The sequence below is a fragment of the Nilaparvata lugens genome, chromosome 4, assembly GCF_014356525.2.
Source record: "Nilaparvata lugens isolate BPH chromosome 4, ASM1435652v1, whole genome shotgun sequence".
In the NCBI taxonomy this organism is placed as follows: Eukaryota; Metazoa; Arthropoda; class Insecta; order Hemiptera; family Delphacidae; genus Nilaparvata; species Nilaparvata lugens.
In genome coordinates this window covers 14,668,635-14,683,051 of record NC_052507.1, presented here as the reverse complement: position 1 = coordinate 14,683,051, position 14,417 = coordinate 14,668,635, and the positions used below count along the sequence as shown (strand labels likewise).

Here is a 14,417-nt window from a genome sequence, read left to right as displayed (position 1 = left end):
TAATCAACTCTGATCTTGTTTATCTCTGATCTCTGGTCTGTCTTGCTTGTATTATAATATCGATGATCGATTCGCAGGAAGAGTCTCAGTCGGTGCCGTATCTAGAAGCCTTGAAAGATTTGGAGGAAGCCAGAAATGGACTGGAATTGAGGAGAGGTTTGAAAAGGCAATTAGAAGAAACACAAGCCGATCTCATTAAAATCAACCAGGAATGTGAGCGCTGGAAAAATGAGTACAAACTTCTAGTTAATATTAATTCTACGGTAAGGCAAATTAAATTATGAAAATTTTACACTACAGTAATATAATTTTGATCGATCCATGTAGATATTGTCACCAATTGAGATAATCTCAATATAATACAATTAATAGTATACATTAATTATTATTATTATTTAATAAAATGAATTAAATTATTATAATGTAATATAATTTTGATCGATACATGTAGTTATTGTCAGTCTTTGACCAATTGAGATTCAAAGTGTCATGTATACCTCACTCACTCGAGCAATGTAATTTTCTTCTCTGGCTCAAATACGACTAACGGCTCTCACCTTCATTATCATTTTATTGGAAACAGTTTTTTCTTCAACCTCGTACTAATTGTGGTTGTTGGGAACAGTGGCTGTTAAAGAAGATAGACTATGTTTTGGCTATTCTTACTGTTTCAAAAAAGATAAACATTATGTTGAAAAACCTAATAAATAAAGCTTCAGAAGTATTGATATCAATTGACAAAAATTGGAAATTCCATTAATTGAAATACTCCTTTCTTTACAGAATAATGATAAGAATGCTGTGCCTCATCTTGCTAATGATACTGAAAATTCTTTAGTTACCAACATGGTAAGTTACCCTCATGTCAAGATATACAAACTTAAACTTGCACTATTTACTTGTTAAAATATTTATTCATATTTCTGAAAGAGGTGATCCACTTCGCATTTATGCTTTATAATGCTGTATGTTCACGATTTTTTGTCATTTCATAATAACAAGTATCACTTTATTATAATTTAATCCAGATGTTTAAGGCAAGAAACACGTTGTTCATTAGTCTCGGACTAGATAGCTTGATAGACTATTAATTTCATTTTAATGGGGCTACTTGAATGTTTAATTATTGTAGAAAATTACTAGTACCCTCTTCATATTTTTATAGAAACACAACTAGTTTCGAGCACTCATGCCATTTTGACACTTGAAAACACTACAAAATACGAAGAGGGTACTAATAATTTTCTATAATGATTCAATTTTAATCTCTTACAATAGACCTAATAGAGTAACTGTTGAAGTTTCCATCTAATGGCTTTTGATGTTTTTTTAGCAGGAGTAGTTGAACGCAACCTTTTGAAGTTTGCTGCAGATAGAATTGTACAATGTTATTTACTTAATAATTATGGAGTTTATTCCATTGGGCTGTACTGAATGTAGTTTCTAGAATAGTATATTGTTTTCAGATTGGAAGTTTGAGTCCATGTGTAAATTTCCCTGAAGAAGTTGGCAAAAGAGAAGACTCAATAAAGGAATACTTCAGAGACAGAATCAGTCAGCTGATTGCTGACAAACAAGAAGCCGAAAGTAGAGCAGCTACTTTCTCCAACGAGGTAAAAAATTTTCGCTCGTAGTTTTATAAATTTTAACCGTTCATTAATGATTATTTCAAATCAGTATAACTGCTACTACATCTCTTTGATAACTCTCTAACCATTCATTTTCAAATGTATGTACTGTAGTAATAAGGTAAATCTCTTCATGAACTTTAATGTAAGTGACTGACTGGCTTTCACGGAAGAGGCTGTTCAAAAGATCTACTTTTGAAAATTATTCCATTGACAATTTATTCATTTAATTATCTAGGTATTTGAATGTAATTGTAGAGAATGAATGTGTCCAACTCACGACTTGATAACTCTAACCATTCATTAAAAAAAAACTATGTACTGTAGTATTCAAGTAATTCTCTTTGATGAGCAACTGTAATGTGAGTGATTGGCTTTAATGGAAGAGGTAGTTCAAAAAATCTACTTTTGAAAATTATCTACATATTTGAATGTAATTGTAGTGAATGAATGTGTTTCAGTGTTCAGCGCTGGCATGGTGCTTTGTCGAATGATAGACAATGATAGCAAAACCAATGTTAATCAAATACCACCATTTTACCTCTTGTATTTATTATCCTTAAAATACAAAATTTTAAAAAACCTTATATATACGTCAAAAAGGAACATGCCTGTCAAATATCATGAAAATTTATTGCTGCGTTCCGCTGTAAATGCGAAACATATAGGTAAACATATAAACATAAATAGAAATGCAAAACCGTCGACTTGAATCTTAGACCTCACTTCGCTCGGTCAATAACGTGGACCTCACTATCGTGTATTGATGAGTATTTTGTAATTGTATTATGAATGTAAAGTATTTATAGTGAATGAATGTGTTGCAGTGTTCGTCGTTGGCTCGGAGACTGGAGGCCAGCTTGGAAGCGATGAGCAAAGCGGAGAGCAGTCTGCAAGAGATGCGTGACAAGGTGGTGCATCTGCAGGAGGAGCTAGCTACCACCACATCCAACTACGAGGCGCAGTTGAGCACCATGTCCGATCACCTCGCTACCATGAACGAAAGGCTTGCCTCGCAGAGGGAGACAATCGACGATCTGCAGTTCCAGATCAGCAACAAGGTTAGTACATTTTTTTGGTGCTCAATTCTATGATGGATCGTTCTTATTGAAACGACTGAAGTCTCGGAAACCATCAACGATGTTCAGTTTTGGATGACCAGCAAGGTAGGTAAATCGTTCTTAGCTCAAGGTCTTTACATTCGTATCTCTAGCTACGTGTAGCTAGGAATACGTCCTCTGTAGACGAAGCCCTCCCATCTCCCAATGTTAAGGCTGTGCAAAGGCTAAAAATAAACTTTCTACTCGTGATATTTTTCCAAGTTTTCCGATTTGTATATCATCAAGCTATTAAAATGAAAGAGTTTTCTCAAGAAAAAAAAATTCTCCGATCATTACTTTTTGAGATATGAACTAGTAGATAGAATTATAACAGCTCGCTTTAAGACAAAAGTCGGAAACATCAGCCTAATTCAGTGTTATGCACCAACAGAGCAAGCAGATGATAAGCAAAAACAAGCGTTCTATGAGCAGTTGAGTGAGGCTTACAGATCAGCCAGCAGGAGAGATATAGTGATGGTGATGGGTGCCAAAGTTGGAGCCATCAATGAGGGCATAGAACACATTATGGGAGTGCATGACCTTGGTGAACAAAATAAAAATGGTGAGATGTTCACAAACTTCTGTGCCAGTAGGGATTTAGTGATTGGAGGTACTTTATTCCCACACAAGAAATGCCATAAGATCTCATGGGAATCTCCTGATCATATAACAGAGAACCAAATTGATCATATTGCAGTGAGCAGGAAATTTCGACGGTCTCTGACAGATGTAAGAAACAAAAGAGGTGCTGATGTTGGGAGTGATCACCACTTGATGCTTGCTGAATTTAAATTGAAAATTATGTATGTCAGCACGGAAAAAAATTTCGAACACAAGTAAAGGCTTTGATGTGGCAAAGTTACGAAGGAGACAGGTGGAGGATGCCTTTAAAGTTGAACTTAGAAACAAGTATGAAGCCCTAACTCAGCATTCATATGGAGATGAGGATGTAGAGCATGCGTGGAAGAGTGTGAAGGATTGCTATGAAGAGACCTGCATAAATGTTCTAGGACGCAAAAATTATAGGAAAAAAGAATGGATGACTGAGCTTACTTGGAATCTCATAGAAGACAGAAAAGCAAAGAAGGGCCTTCTGAATGCAAGTAAAACTCGCCTCAAGAGGAGACAAGCCCAAATAGAATACAATGCCATTGAAAAGGAAATAAAGAAAAGTGTCAGAAATGACCACCGCAGGTTTGCAGATGAGATGGCTACAAAAGCAGAGGAAGCAGCTAGAAAAGGGGATAGCAAGGAGCTATATAACATAACAAGGATCCTCTCAAACAACAAGGCCAGAAAGAATAGACCTGTCAGAAGTAAAACAGGCGAGCTTCTCACAAATATTGAAGATCAACTGCAGAGATGGCGGGAGCATTTCATGGAATTGTTGGGTAGTGGAAACCTGGAAGGTGGAGAGGAAGATGTGCAACCGTTTGAGGAGGACCCTGAAATTCTTGTCCATAGCCCTACAAAAGATGAGATCAAGATGGCTCTGAATGAATTAAAGAGAGGCAAGGCACCGGGACTGGATAATATATCACCAGATGTAATGAAGGTGGATGTAGACCTGACAGCAGATATATTCCAGCCGCTCTTTCACAGGATATGGACGAAAGAAAGTGTCCCACAGGATTGGAAAAAAGGACTGATAGTGAAGATAAAAACATCTACAACAGCACCACCAGTACACCTATTACCCTGCCATGAAACCGCTTGAGGTACGTCGGCACCACTTCCCTTTCTTTTACTTTTCACAAACGACCAGAAAAGTTGCGGATTTGTCCTTATAGAAGTTTCAAATTTAACCACATAATTATAGAATTCCCTGCGTATATTAGCTTTCAAATCTCTTCGTATCCTCAGAAACTCAGTTTCATAATAAACAGACTTCTTTCTTTTTCTGGCCAGTTTGTTCTTTCTCTTCAAGTCATCTATAATTTGCCTAGTAAACCAGGGTGGATATTTAACCTCATTGGATGGCTTCATTTTAGGTATGCACAAATCAAAACATTCATAAATTTTGTTGTAGAAAAATTTGAGCGCCTCATTATATTGTTCTATATGATTCCAATTTATATTATAAAGTGAGTTATACAACAAAAAATAATTTCCCTTTCTAAAATTGTATTTGAAATTCAAAATATTTGGATCTGAAGGCTTGGGAAAAGACAGGGATGGAATCTCAATCATTATAAGCAGTGATGGGTGATGGCGGTCTTCGGGAACCACAGGCGCCTCCCTTGTAACTGCAGTTTTGCTAAGTTTGTCACATACAACCAAATCCAAAGTACACTGATTGCAATTCACAATATCATTGCGCGACTCCAAATCCAAGAAGGCCAGAGTATCATTGAGCTGTCTAGCTATGCATGAGCCATTGAAAAGATAATAATTCGATCCAGTAATCTCGGGAATATTAAAGTCTCCAACAATAATAACATCTGTATCCAATAAGTTGATACTGGCCTCGAGGCAGTCAAAATATTGGCGATAGACAGGCAAACGAGCTTCAGGCGGAAAATAGACTGTATTTATGAAATATCTTCTATTAGAAAAATATACAAATACACCTTCTGCTCGATACCTATTATTAACTGCTATCAGCACACCCCCTCCATCCAACGTATTGGCACTCACACAGTCCCTATCCATCCTAAATACTCGATACCTGCCATCGAACAACTCACAGTCGGCAACAGAATCATTCAACCAAGTCTCAGTACAAATTATGACATCATAATTTTCGGCAGAAATGACATTATAAAAATCAATCAGTTTACTTCTAAGTCCTCTCACATTCTGATAATAGATGGATAAATTCATTATTGTATGTTTTTGAAAAAAAATAAAAATGAAAGTAATAGAATAATTTGAGATGAGATATTCCAAATCTCTTTTTTATAAATAGTGATATTAATATATATATATATATATATATATTATATATATATATAGATAGATAGATAGATAGATAGAAGACACTTTAAAGTTTGTAATATAAATTAAAACAGGAGACACGATATAAATAGATTGAAAACACTTAAAAACTTACATTAGAAATGGGGGAAGACAGTCTTCTCGGTTGAGAAAGGAGACACAGTCTCCGAAAATTTCCCCCATTTCTAATGTAAGGTTTTAAGTGTTTTCAATCTATTTATATCGTGTCTTCTGTTTTAATTTATATTATATTTTATATATATATATACTTTACTTTCATCACTTTAAATATCATCTTTATATTATGTCACTCTAAATATCACTATTATTATTATATATATATATATATAATAATCACATTATATATATATATAATCTTAAAATCTCCCATTACAACTTTGAAATAGAATTCATGAATAGATTACATCTTTAGCTATTCTTGAAGAATATGTAATATATAAAGAATTTGACCATCAAACCATAGAGAAAAGATAGCATAAGAAGATATCTCTTGGTTTGGGCGTTTATATTTCAAATTTCACTGTTAACTCGTGCTGATAGTCCGCGTAATTCATTTCCGTGAAGTTATGTGACGCTGTTAGTCTCTCGTACTGTGCCGTCCGTTCTTACACTTTCACCCGGCCAAAACAGTAGTCAACTTGAGGTAACAAGAAATCGGCATGAAATTTGGAACATAAACGACCTATACCATAGGATGTCTTCTTACATTATCGTTTTTATGCTACTATTATTTTATTTATTTATTATTTATTATTTATTTATTTATTTATTTATTTATTATTTATTTATTATTTATTTATTTATTTATTTATTTATTTATTTATTTATTTATTTATTTATTTATTTATTTATTTATTTATTTATTTATTTATTTATTTATTTATTTATTTATTTATTATTTATTTATTTATTTATTTATTTATTTATTTATTTATTTATTTATTTATTTATTTATTTATGGACAGAATCACAAATCATATAAATATGATTAGGAAGGAACAACAGGCTTGGCCCAAATCATTATATATATTCGTTATATATATTTTTTATTAACATTTTTGTATAATTTCATGTATTTTAATTTTCTATTTATTCTGTATGACATCTTTAGCTATTCTTGAGGAATATGTAATATATAAAAAATTGACCATCAAACGCTTGAAACTCGAATTGTAACAACTGAATATTACTCAATTTCTCTCAGATGCTTCTGAAAACCTCTCAGATGCTTCTGAAGTAAAACCTCAAACTTTGCATATTTCAACATATTGTTTCGCTCAATATTATTGAAAAAATCTTTAGTATATAGGTTAATATGATTCGTAATGGTATTTTACTCTTACTCTTACTGACAATTATTTTTAACAATAGAACGTGAGATGAATTTTGTTTTGATAAACACATGAAATGGCATTCAAAAAGTAAAATTTGGTTGGTAAGTTTGCCTGTTCTTGACATAAATGATATTTCATCCAACTAAAAAATGCACTTCAATAAAGAATAGTATGCTAATCAAGATATTCGTGATAACATAGATCAAATAATTTGAAAGCTGTTAAATACTGTAATTTCTCAATGAATTAGACAACACTTCTCTGAATAATGTTGGATTAAATTATAACTGGAAACTCTTTACACTGTTATTGTGATGATAATCAAAGTGTGCAATCAGATGAAATAATGTGTTGTATTTACTAAATTAATTTCTCACAGTTCAATTTTATTAATTTAATTGAGTTTGCATTCTATGTTTTGTTGCAGGGAAATAAGAAAGGAAAAAAGTAGGAGAACTAACTAAAAAGTGGAAGATCTAACTTTGGATATGAATCCAAACCATCCTCTAGTAAATTCGAACAAAAAACCTGAACGTCCATGCTTCTGAAGTGGATCTTTATAAATCTATTATTATGAATTTATTCAAATCTATGTTTGACGATTGTTGAGAGCGTAATTAACGATTGTTTTAATCGTTATAGAATATTATTTGTAATATATTGTAAAGTATGAATTAGTTCTAGTAGCGTTCAATTCAATGTACGTACCTGCAACTAATTTATTGTACTACTGAGCAGCTTCTTTTACTGGCTCACTCATTATTATGATCTATAATTTACTAAAAATTGTATGCGTTTACTTTTTACTGTATTATGTAAATATATGTTAACCACATACCCACTTGTACATTAAGATAAATAAGAAGCTGTTCACTCAGCTTAGCATTCATTGACTATTATACAATTCTGTTAGATAATACCAGTAATATCTTTGCTAGCTATTCCGAACATTTCTAGGACTCTATTACCTCATTTTAGTTTCTATTTATTTTGTTGATAAATCACATAACGATTTATTGTTTTTAGATCTCTTGCAGTGCAAGATACTTCTCACCCAATGTTTTATATGAAAATAATTGTATATTTACCTACCTTTTATTTATATCTCTTTTCCTCGTACTATATTATATTATTTTATTTATCCTATGAGTCTTTAATGAATCACTCTTTCTTGTAGTTTACTATTCTTGTAGGCTTCTGATAGAAGCTTTATGTTTCTCAATTTTGCTAGCTATATGAACTGCTTCTTAATATTAAGTCGCCTACATGATACGATTAAAGCAAGAAGTTTAATATTGATTATTTCACATTGTCTTTGGAATCCATCCAAAGTTATTAAAGATGTATTTTAATTATAGTATATTATTTAGAATGGATGCTTCTTAAAACAAACAAAGAATCGTTTTGTATACAATGTAGGGAAGATGTATTATAATTTTCTGTGATACTATGAGCATAAAAAGTTCAAGTAAGATTCTTTTCAAAATGCTAAAATATTTTATTTGAATAGTTTTAACTGAATAAAGTGTAATAATATATGAAGATTTAGATTGATTGATGGTTTTATTTCTTTGTTTACATTTAGAACCTTCCTGAGAATTTAATTCAAAAATATAGTGTTGCTGTGAATAGTCTTCTGGTTGTCCTTGATGTATCAAAAAATGAAACTGACTCATAAGACCATTTTTGATTTTTCTCTTTTTTATTCTCTGTTTAATAGATAATGTCAATCAAAATTTTTACTGCTCAAAGAGAGCAATAAAGTTTTAAGATTTTAAAACAATTTGACATTTTTTGAAGAAATTAATGTCTGTCTGCCATCCTTGTTCACAGTTGTCACCCATCCAACAGGTCAGGTACTTGTCACTCATATAAATGATTATATGCTATAAGGCAATCGTTGCCTTAATGACATCTTGCAAAATTTGCAAAATTATTATTTAGGTACATAATTTGCTATTTTTTCATAGTGGCAACTTAAATGACAATACTTTTAATAGAATAAGTACCAAACTATATGAACGAGTGTCATAGATGTGCAGATTTTTCAGCTTTCCAACAGTATGCATGGTGTCTTATGGGGAAAACTATATGTGCGTAACAGACATGTCCCATAAGAGACCCATGCATTCTGAAGATATGGATGATAAATTAAAAAATTATTTAGGACATCTATTATGCTTTAATAGTTGAGGGCATTGGGGCTTAAGATACACTAGTATTGGAATTATAACTTCAAAAATCTGGTGTGGCGCACTCACACAACTTTCCTTGCCGTTATGAAAATTGATCACCTGACGCTAGTGTTCCCGCGCATCTCAAGTCTACTTATAAACAAAGATCTAAGCCAGCTGGTGACAGGGCAATAAGAGACACTGTAATGCGCTGGAGACACACATGAGGTCTACTATCTATTCATAGTGAATGATTTAATAGAATCAACAATAATTTGCAATTGAATAATCAAATTTTCTCGAATTTAAAGCTTATTTTCAATTTTAGGTGAAAATGTTACTGAACATTAATTGTAGAGATTTTCATGCTCAATCTACTCCACTTGATTTGTTTTGTTTAAATTGTATCTGAAGCCTGATAATTGAGAATCTAAAATCGAACTTTGCATTGATGGGGCGGAGCTCCTGAAATTTTTACAGATATGGGACTTGTGTCAGTTGATAGAGCTTATCGATGACTATTTTCGAGTGTCATAGATGTGCAGATTTTTCAGCTTTCCAACAGTATGCATGGTGTCTTATGGGGAAAACTATATGTGCGTAACAGACATGTCCCATAAGAGACCCATGCATTCTGAAGATATGGATGATAAATTAAAAAATTATTTAGGACATCTATTATGCTTTAATAGTTGAGGGCATTGGGGCTTAAGATACACTAGTATTGGAATTATAACTTCAAAAATCTGGTGTGGCGCACTCACACAACTTTCCTTGCCGTTATGAAAATTGATCACCTGACGCTAGTGTTCCCGCGCATCTCAAGTCTACTTATAAACAAAGATCTAAGCCAGCTCTGGTGACAGGGCAATAAGAGACACTGTAATGCGCTGGAGACACACATCTGGCGCTGGAGGTCTACTATCTATTCATAGTGAATGATTTAATAGAATCAACAATAATTTGCAATTGAATAATCAAATTTTCTCGAATTTAAAGCTTATTTTCAATTTTAGGTGAAAATGTTACTGAACATTAATTGTAGAGATTTTCATGCTCAATCTACTCCACTTGATTTGTTTTGTTTAAATTGTATCTGAAGCCTGATAATTGAGAATCTAAAATCGAACTTTGCATTGATGGGGCGGAGCTCCTGAAATTTTTACAGATATGGGACTTGTGTCAGTTGATAGAGCTTATCGATGACTATTTTAGGTATGAATTTGATCAAAATCGTTGGAGCCGTTTCCGAGAAAATCACGAAAAACCCTGTTTTTGACAACATTTTCGCCATTATAGCCGCCATCTTGAATTGCATTTGATCGAAATTGTTCGTGTCGGATCCTTATAGTGAAAGGACCTCAAGTTCCAAATTTCAAGTCATTCCGTTAATTGGGAGATGAGATATCGTGTACACAGACGCACATACACACACACACACATACAGACTAATACCAAAAAACCACTATTTTGGACTCAGGGGACCTTGAAACGTATAGAAATTTAGAAATTGGGGTACCTTAATTTTTTTCGGAAAGCAATACTTTCCTTACATATAGTATTAGGGCAAGGAAAGTAAAAACTGTATGAAATATTCTTTTCCTACAGTTACCTTGAAAAGTGGGCATTCCTGCACTGATTACAGAACGCAAAGAATCACTTTTCCGCTCTAGTGCGGGAAAAATTTTTCTGCACTCTAGATTTGCAACATGGCAACGCAAAATACTTAGTAGGTTATATGGAGCAACAGTGCAGCAAAATCAAAATGAAGTGGGTAACAGTGACTGGGCTGCTATAGTGAGCAGAGGTGCAACGAAGCACAACGAGCAAATTATTATTCATTTCGTTATTATATCTAATTAAATAAATGTATGTATCTTGGTTTAAGTGCAGTAGCATATACTTATATTTATTTTTTGTAAAGCTTTTTTGTATTTTGTTTTTGGCAAATAAATTATATATTATAACGAAGGACAACGAGGACAGCAACAGCACAGTGCCACATTCAGCACACAGCTGCCTCTTCATTCAAACACTACTACATTATTCAATTTGACAATAAATTAAGGTTTTTATTAATAATAAAATTACACAGAAAAACATTTGATGGATTTTAGGCAATTTTACCCATAATTACCCACTTTTCATATTCAATGGTAACTGTAGGAAAAATTAAATGTGAAATACGTGGGTGCGCAAAGTTCCTCTGCTGCACTCAACAAACCATTCCGCCCTCGCCTACGTTTCTTTCGGTGCAGCAAACTGTTACTTTGCGCACTAGTTGCACAAATAACTATTTTGTTATACTTACTCAATTGCAGCTGTTACCATGCATTAAATCAAGCCGGTAAACAGCTGTTTGCAGAACAAGAAAACATGTGATTTTCATTACAGCATACTATACTGTACAGAGATCATATGTTCTCTTTACCGTCGAGTATGTTAGTACTCTACCGAGTCCTAATAACATCTGAGTAATTAATTTACCAATTCAAATAATTAAAGAACTCATTTAAGGAGTTTCAAGTTATATAAGAACTCATCTGAAATCTTATAATTTGGGCCTTTATTTATTTTTTTTGAGCTCAAAGGGTCTGTCTGTTATGAACTGGGCGTTACGGGCTGAGTCATGTTTATAGAATGCAGTAGCTCGAGCAGCAGCAGGTAATGGTTTCTGTTTCTCAGCAGTATTATTCTTTCTCAGATAAGTATGACAAAAAATATTGTACGTAACTTGTACGGTAACGTATTTACCGCATTCGTATGATAATTCTGCCCTCAACTACGTTTCGGACAGAAACAATCATACTTATGCGGTAAATTATCGTTACCGGACTTGTTACATAAAGGACTATTATCAGTTATGGAAATTTATCAATAAATTGTAAGTAAATATTTCTTGATGAATGATATATATCTCTCAACTCACCAATCATTTCTGCATCATTTGTAAATCCGCTCTTATCATTAGATTGAGCAGAGCTGTGCGAATGCTGACTCAAACTACGAATAGAATCTTCACTACTTTTCAAGTTGTTTGGCTGTCAAATATAGAAGGCAAGCTCAGAGATGACTTCTGGAAATTATCTATATTCCTTATCTAGTTTATCAAGCTGTTCATATTTCCTGAATATTGTGAGCTTATTAACATATCAGTTAAATGTCTGTAAAAACTATTTAAATTATTTGTTTCCATGTTGGGTGATGATTTATCATCCTTCTCAAGCTCTGGTCGTAATTTAGCTAAATCTTCATATTTATCTTACAGTCATCTACAGCAGTTCCTTCCTCAACTATTGAATCAAAACCATCCTCTTCCAATATTCATGGGCTGACAGGTTCAAACCCCAATTTATCTTTCAAATCAATCAGTCCGAAATAGTTTTTCAAATTCTTGAGAAGCATCTGTTGTTCCCCATCTCCACGTATTTGGTTGTTATCATTTTCTTCGAAATCGTAAATATTTTAATCATGTTTCATATCTGAAGAAAGTTTGTCAAGAACTTGTAGAATATCATCAATTGACATCATAGTTAATATTAGATGATATTATCTCTTTTCTATATAGGGCTACTTGTAATTTAAATAGAAATAAAAATCTGAGATTTTTATTTCTATTAGTTGATATATATCTCACTCATGAGATACAGTTAATCATTATTGACAAGAATCAACAATTTATTAATATATCAGATTATACTGAAATATCTTGGATCGCAGATAATTATTATCTACTATATAGGACATGTTTACAGAAAATTGGCAACTCTGCTCTGCTGTCACATCTTTCCACATACTTTAAAACGTGATAAACTCATTATTGACCGAGCGAAGTGAGGTCTAAGATTCAAGTCGACGGTTTGGCATGTCTCTTATAATGTTTAAATGTTTATATGTTGTGCATTTACGACGAAACGCGGTAATAAATTTTCATGAAATTGACAGGTAACTTATCGAGGGTTTAGAGTCAAAGAATTGTATCTACAAAAGTGGCATTTTTCAGGAATCGAGAAAGTTTGGATCTGACTCACGAAAACAAGTTATTACACAACTCTAATCAGTCATATTAAGCAAACAACTGCAAATATCTCTTTAATTATTTGTGGCACTCTCAACTCAAAATCGGCAAATTTGTAGATACGGTTCTTTGACACTTAACCCTCGTTATGTTCCTTTTTTAATTTCACGTCGACGTATATACAAGGTTTTTGGAAATTTTGCATTTCAAGGATAATATAAAAGGAAAAATCTGGTGTGTCGCACTCACACAACTTTCCTTGCCGTTATGAAAAAATTGATACCTGACGCTTGTGTGCACGCACATCTTAAGTGTACTATTCAAAGATCTTAGCCAGCTGGTGACAGGAGAATAACGCTGGAGACACACGGAGTCTGCTATCTCTTCATAGTGAATGATTTAATAGAATCAACAGTTGCGAACAGTTTGCAATTGAAATAACATTCTCTCGAATTTCGAGCTTATTTTCAATTTTAGGTGAAAATGTTAATGAACATTAATTTTAGAGATTTTCATGCTGAATCTACTCCACTTGAATTTTTTTGTTCAAATTGTATCTGAAGCCTGATAATTGGAAATCTAAAATCAAACTTTGCATAAATGAGGCGGTGCTCCTGAAATTTTTACAGATATTAGACTTGTGGTAGTTCAAAGAGCTTATCAATGACTATTCAAGGTATAAATTTGATCAAATCGTTGGAGCCGTTTTCGAGAAAATCGCGAAAAACCCTGTTTTTGACAACATTTCATCATTTTAGCCGCCATCTTGAATCGAATTTGATCGAAATTTTTCGTGTCAGATCCTTATATTGTAAGGACCTTAAGTTTCAAATTTCAAGTCATTCTGTTAATTGGGAGATGAGATATCGTGTACACAGACACTCATACACTCATACACACACACATACAGACCAATACCCAAAAACTACTTTTTTGGACCTTGGAACGTATAGAAATGTGGGTACTTTAATTTTTTTCGGAAAGCAATACTTTCCTTACCTATGGTAATAGGGCAAGGAAAGTAAAAGGAGCCTCCTTCATACGCCAATATTAGAGTAAAAATCAGACTATAGAATTTATTATTCATCATGAATCAGCTGACAAGTGATTGCACAGATGTGTGGAGAAGCCAGTCCATTGCTGTATTTCCATAAAGTCTATAGTTGGAAAATTTTTCTAAAAGGGTACTGAGATTTTTTTTCTTT

General features: G+C 33.0%; 1 protein-coding gene across 1 annotated transcript; it reads left to right on the top strand.

The window, feature by feature from the left end:
- LOC120351002 (protein phosphatase 1 regulatory subunit 21-like) lies at positions 1–8,574 on the top strand. Its single transcript, XM_039426728.1, has 5 exons — positions 1–263; positions 784–849; positions 1,467–1,613; positions 2,456–2,689; positions 7,448–8,574. The coding sequence occupies exons 1-5, from the start codon at positions 63–65 to the stop codon at positions 7,469–7,471; spliced, it is 672 nt and encodes a 223-aa protein (XP_039282662.1). The 5' UTR covers positions 1–62; the 3' UTR covers positions 7,472–8,574.
- The last annotated feature ends 5,843 nt before the right edge of the window (positions 8,575–14,417 follow it).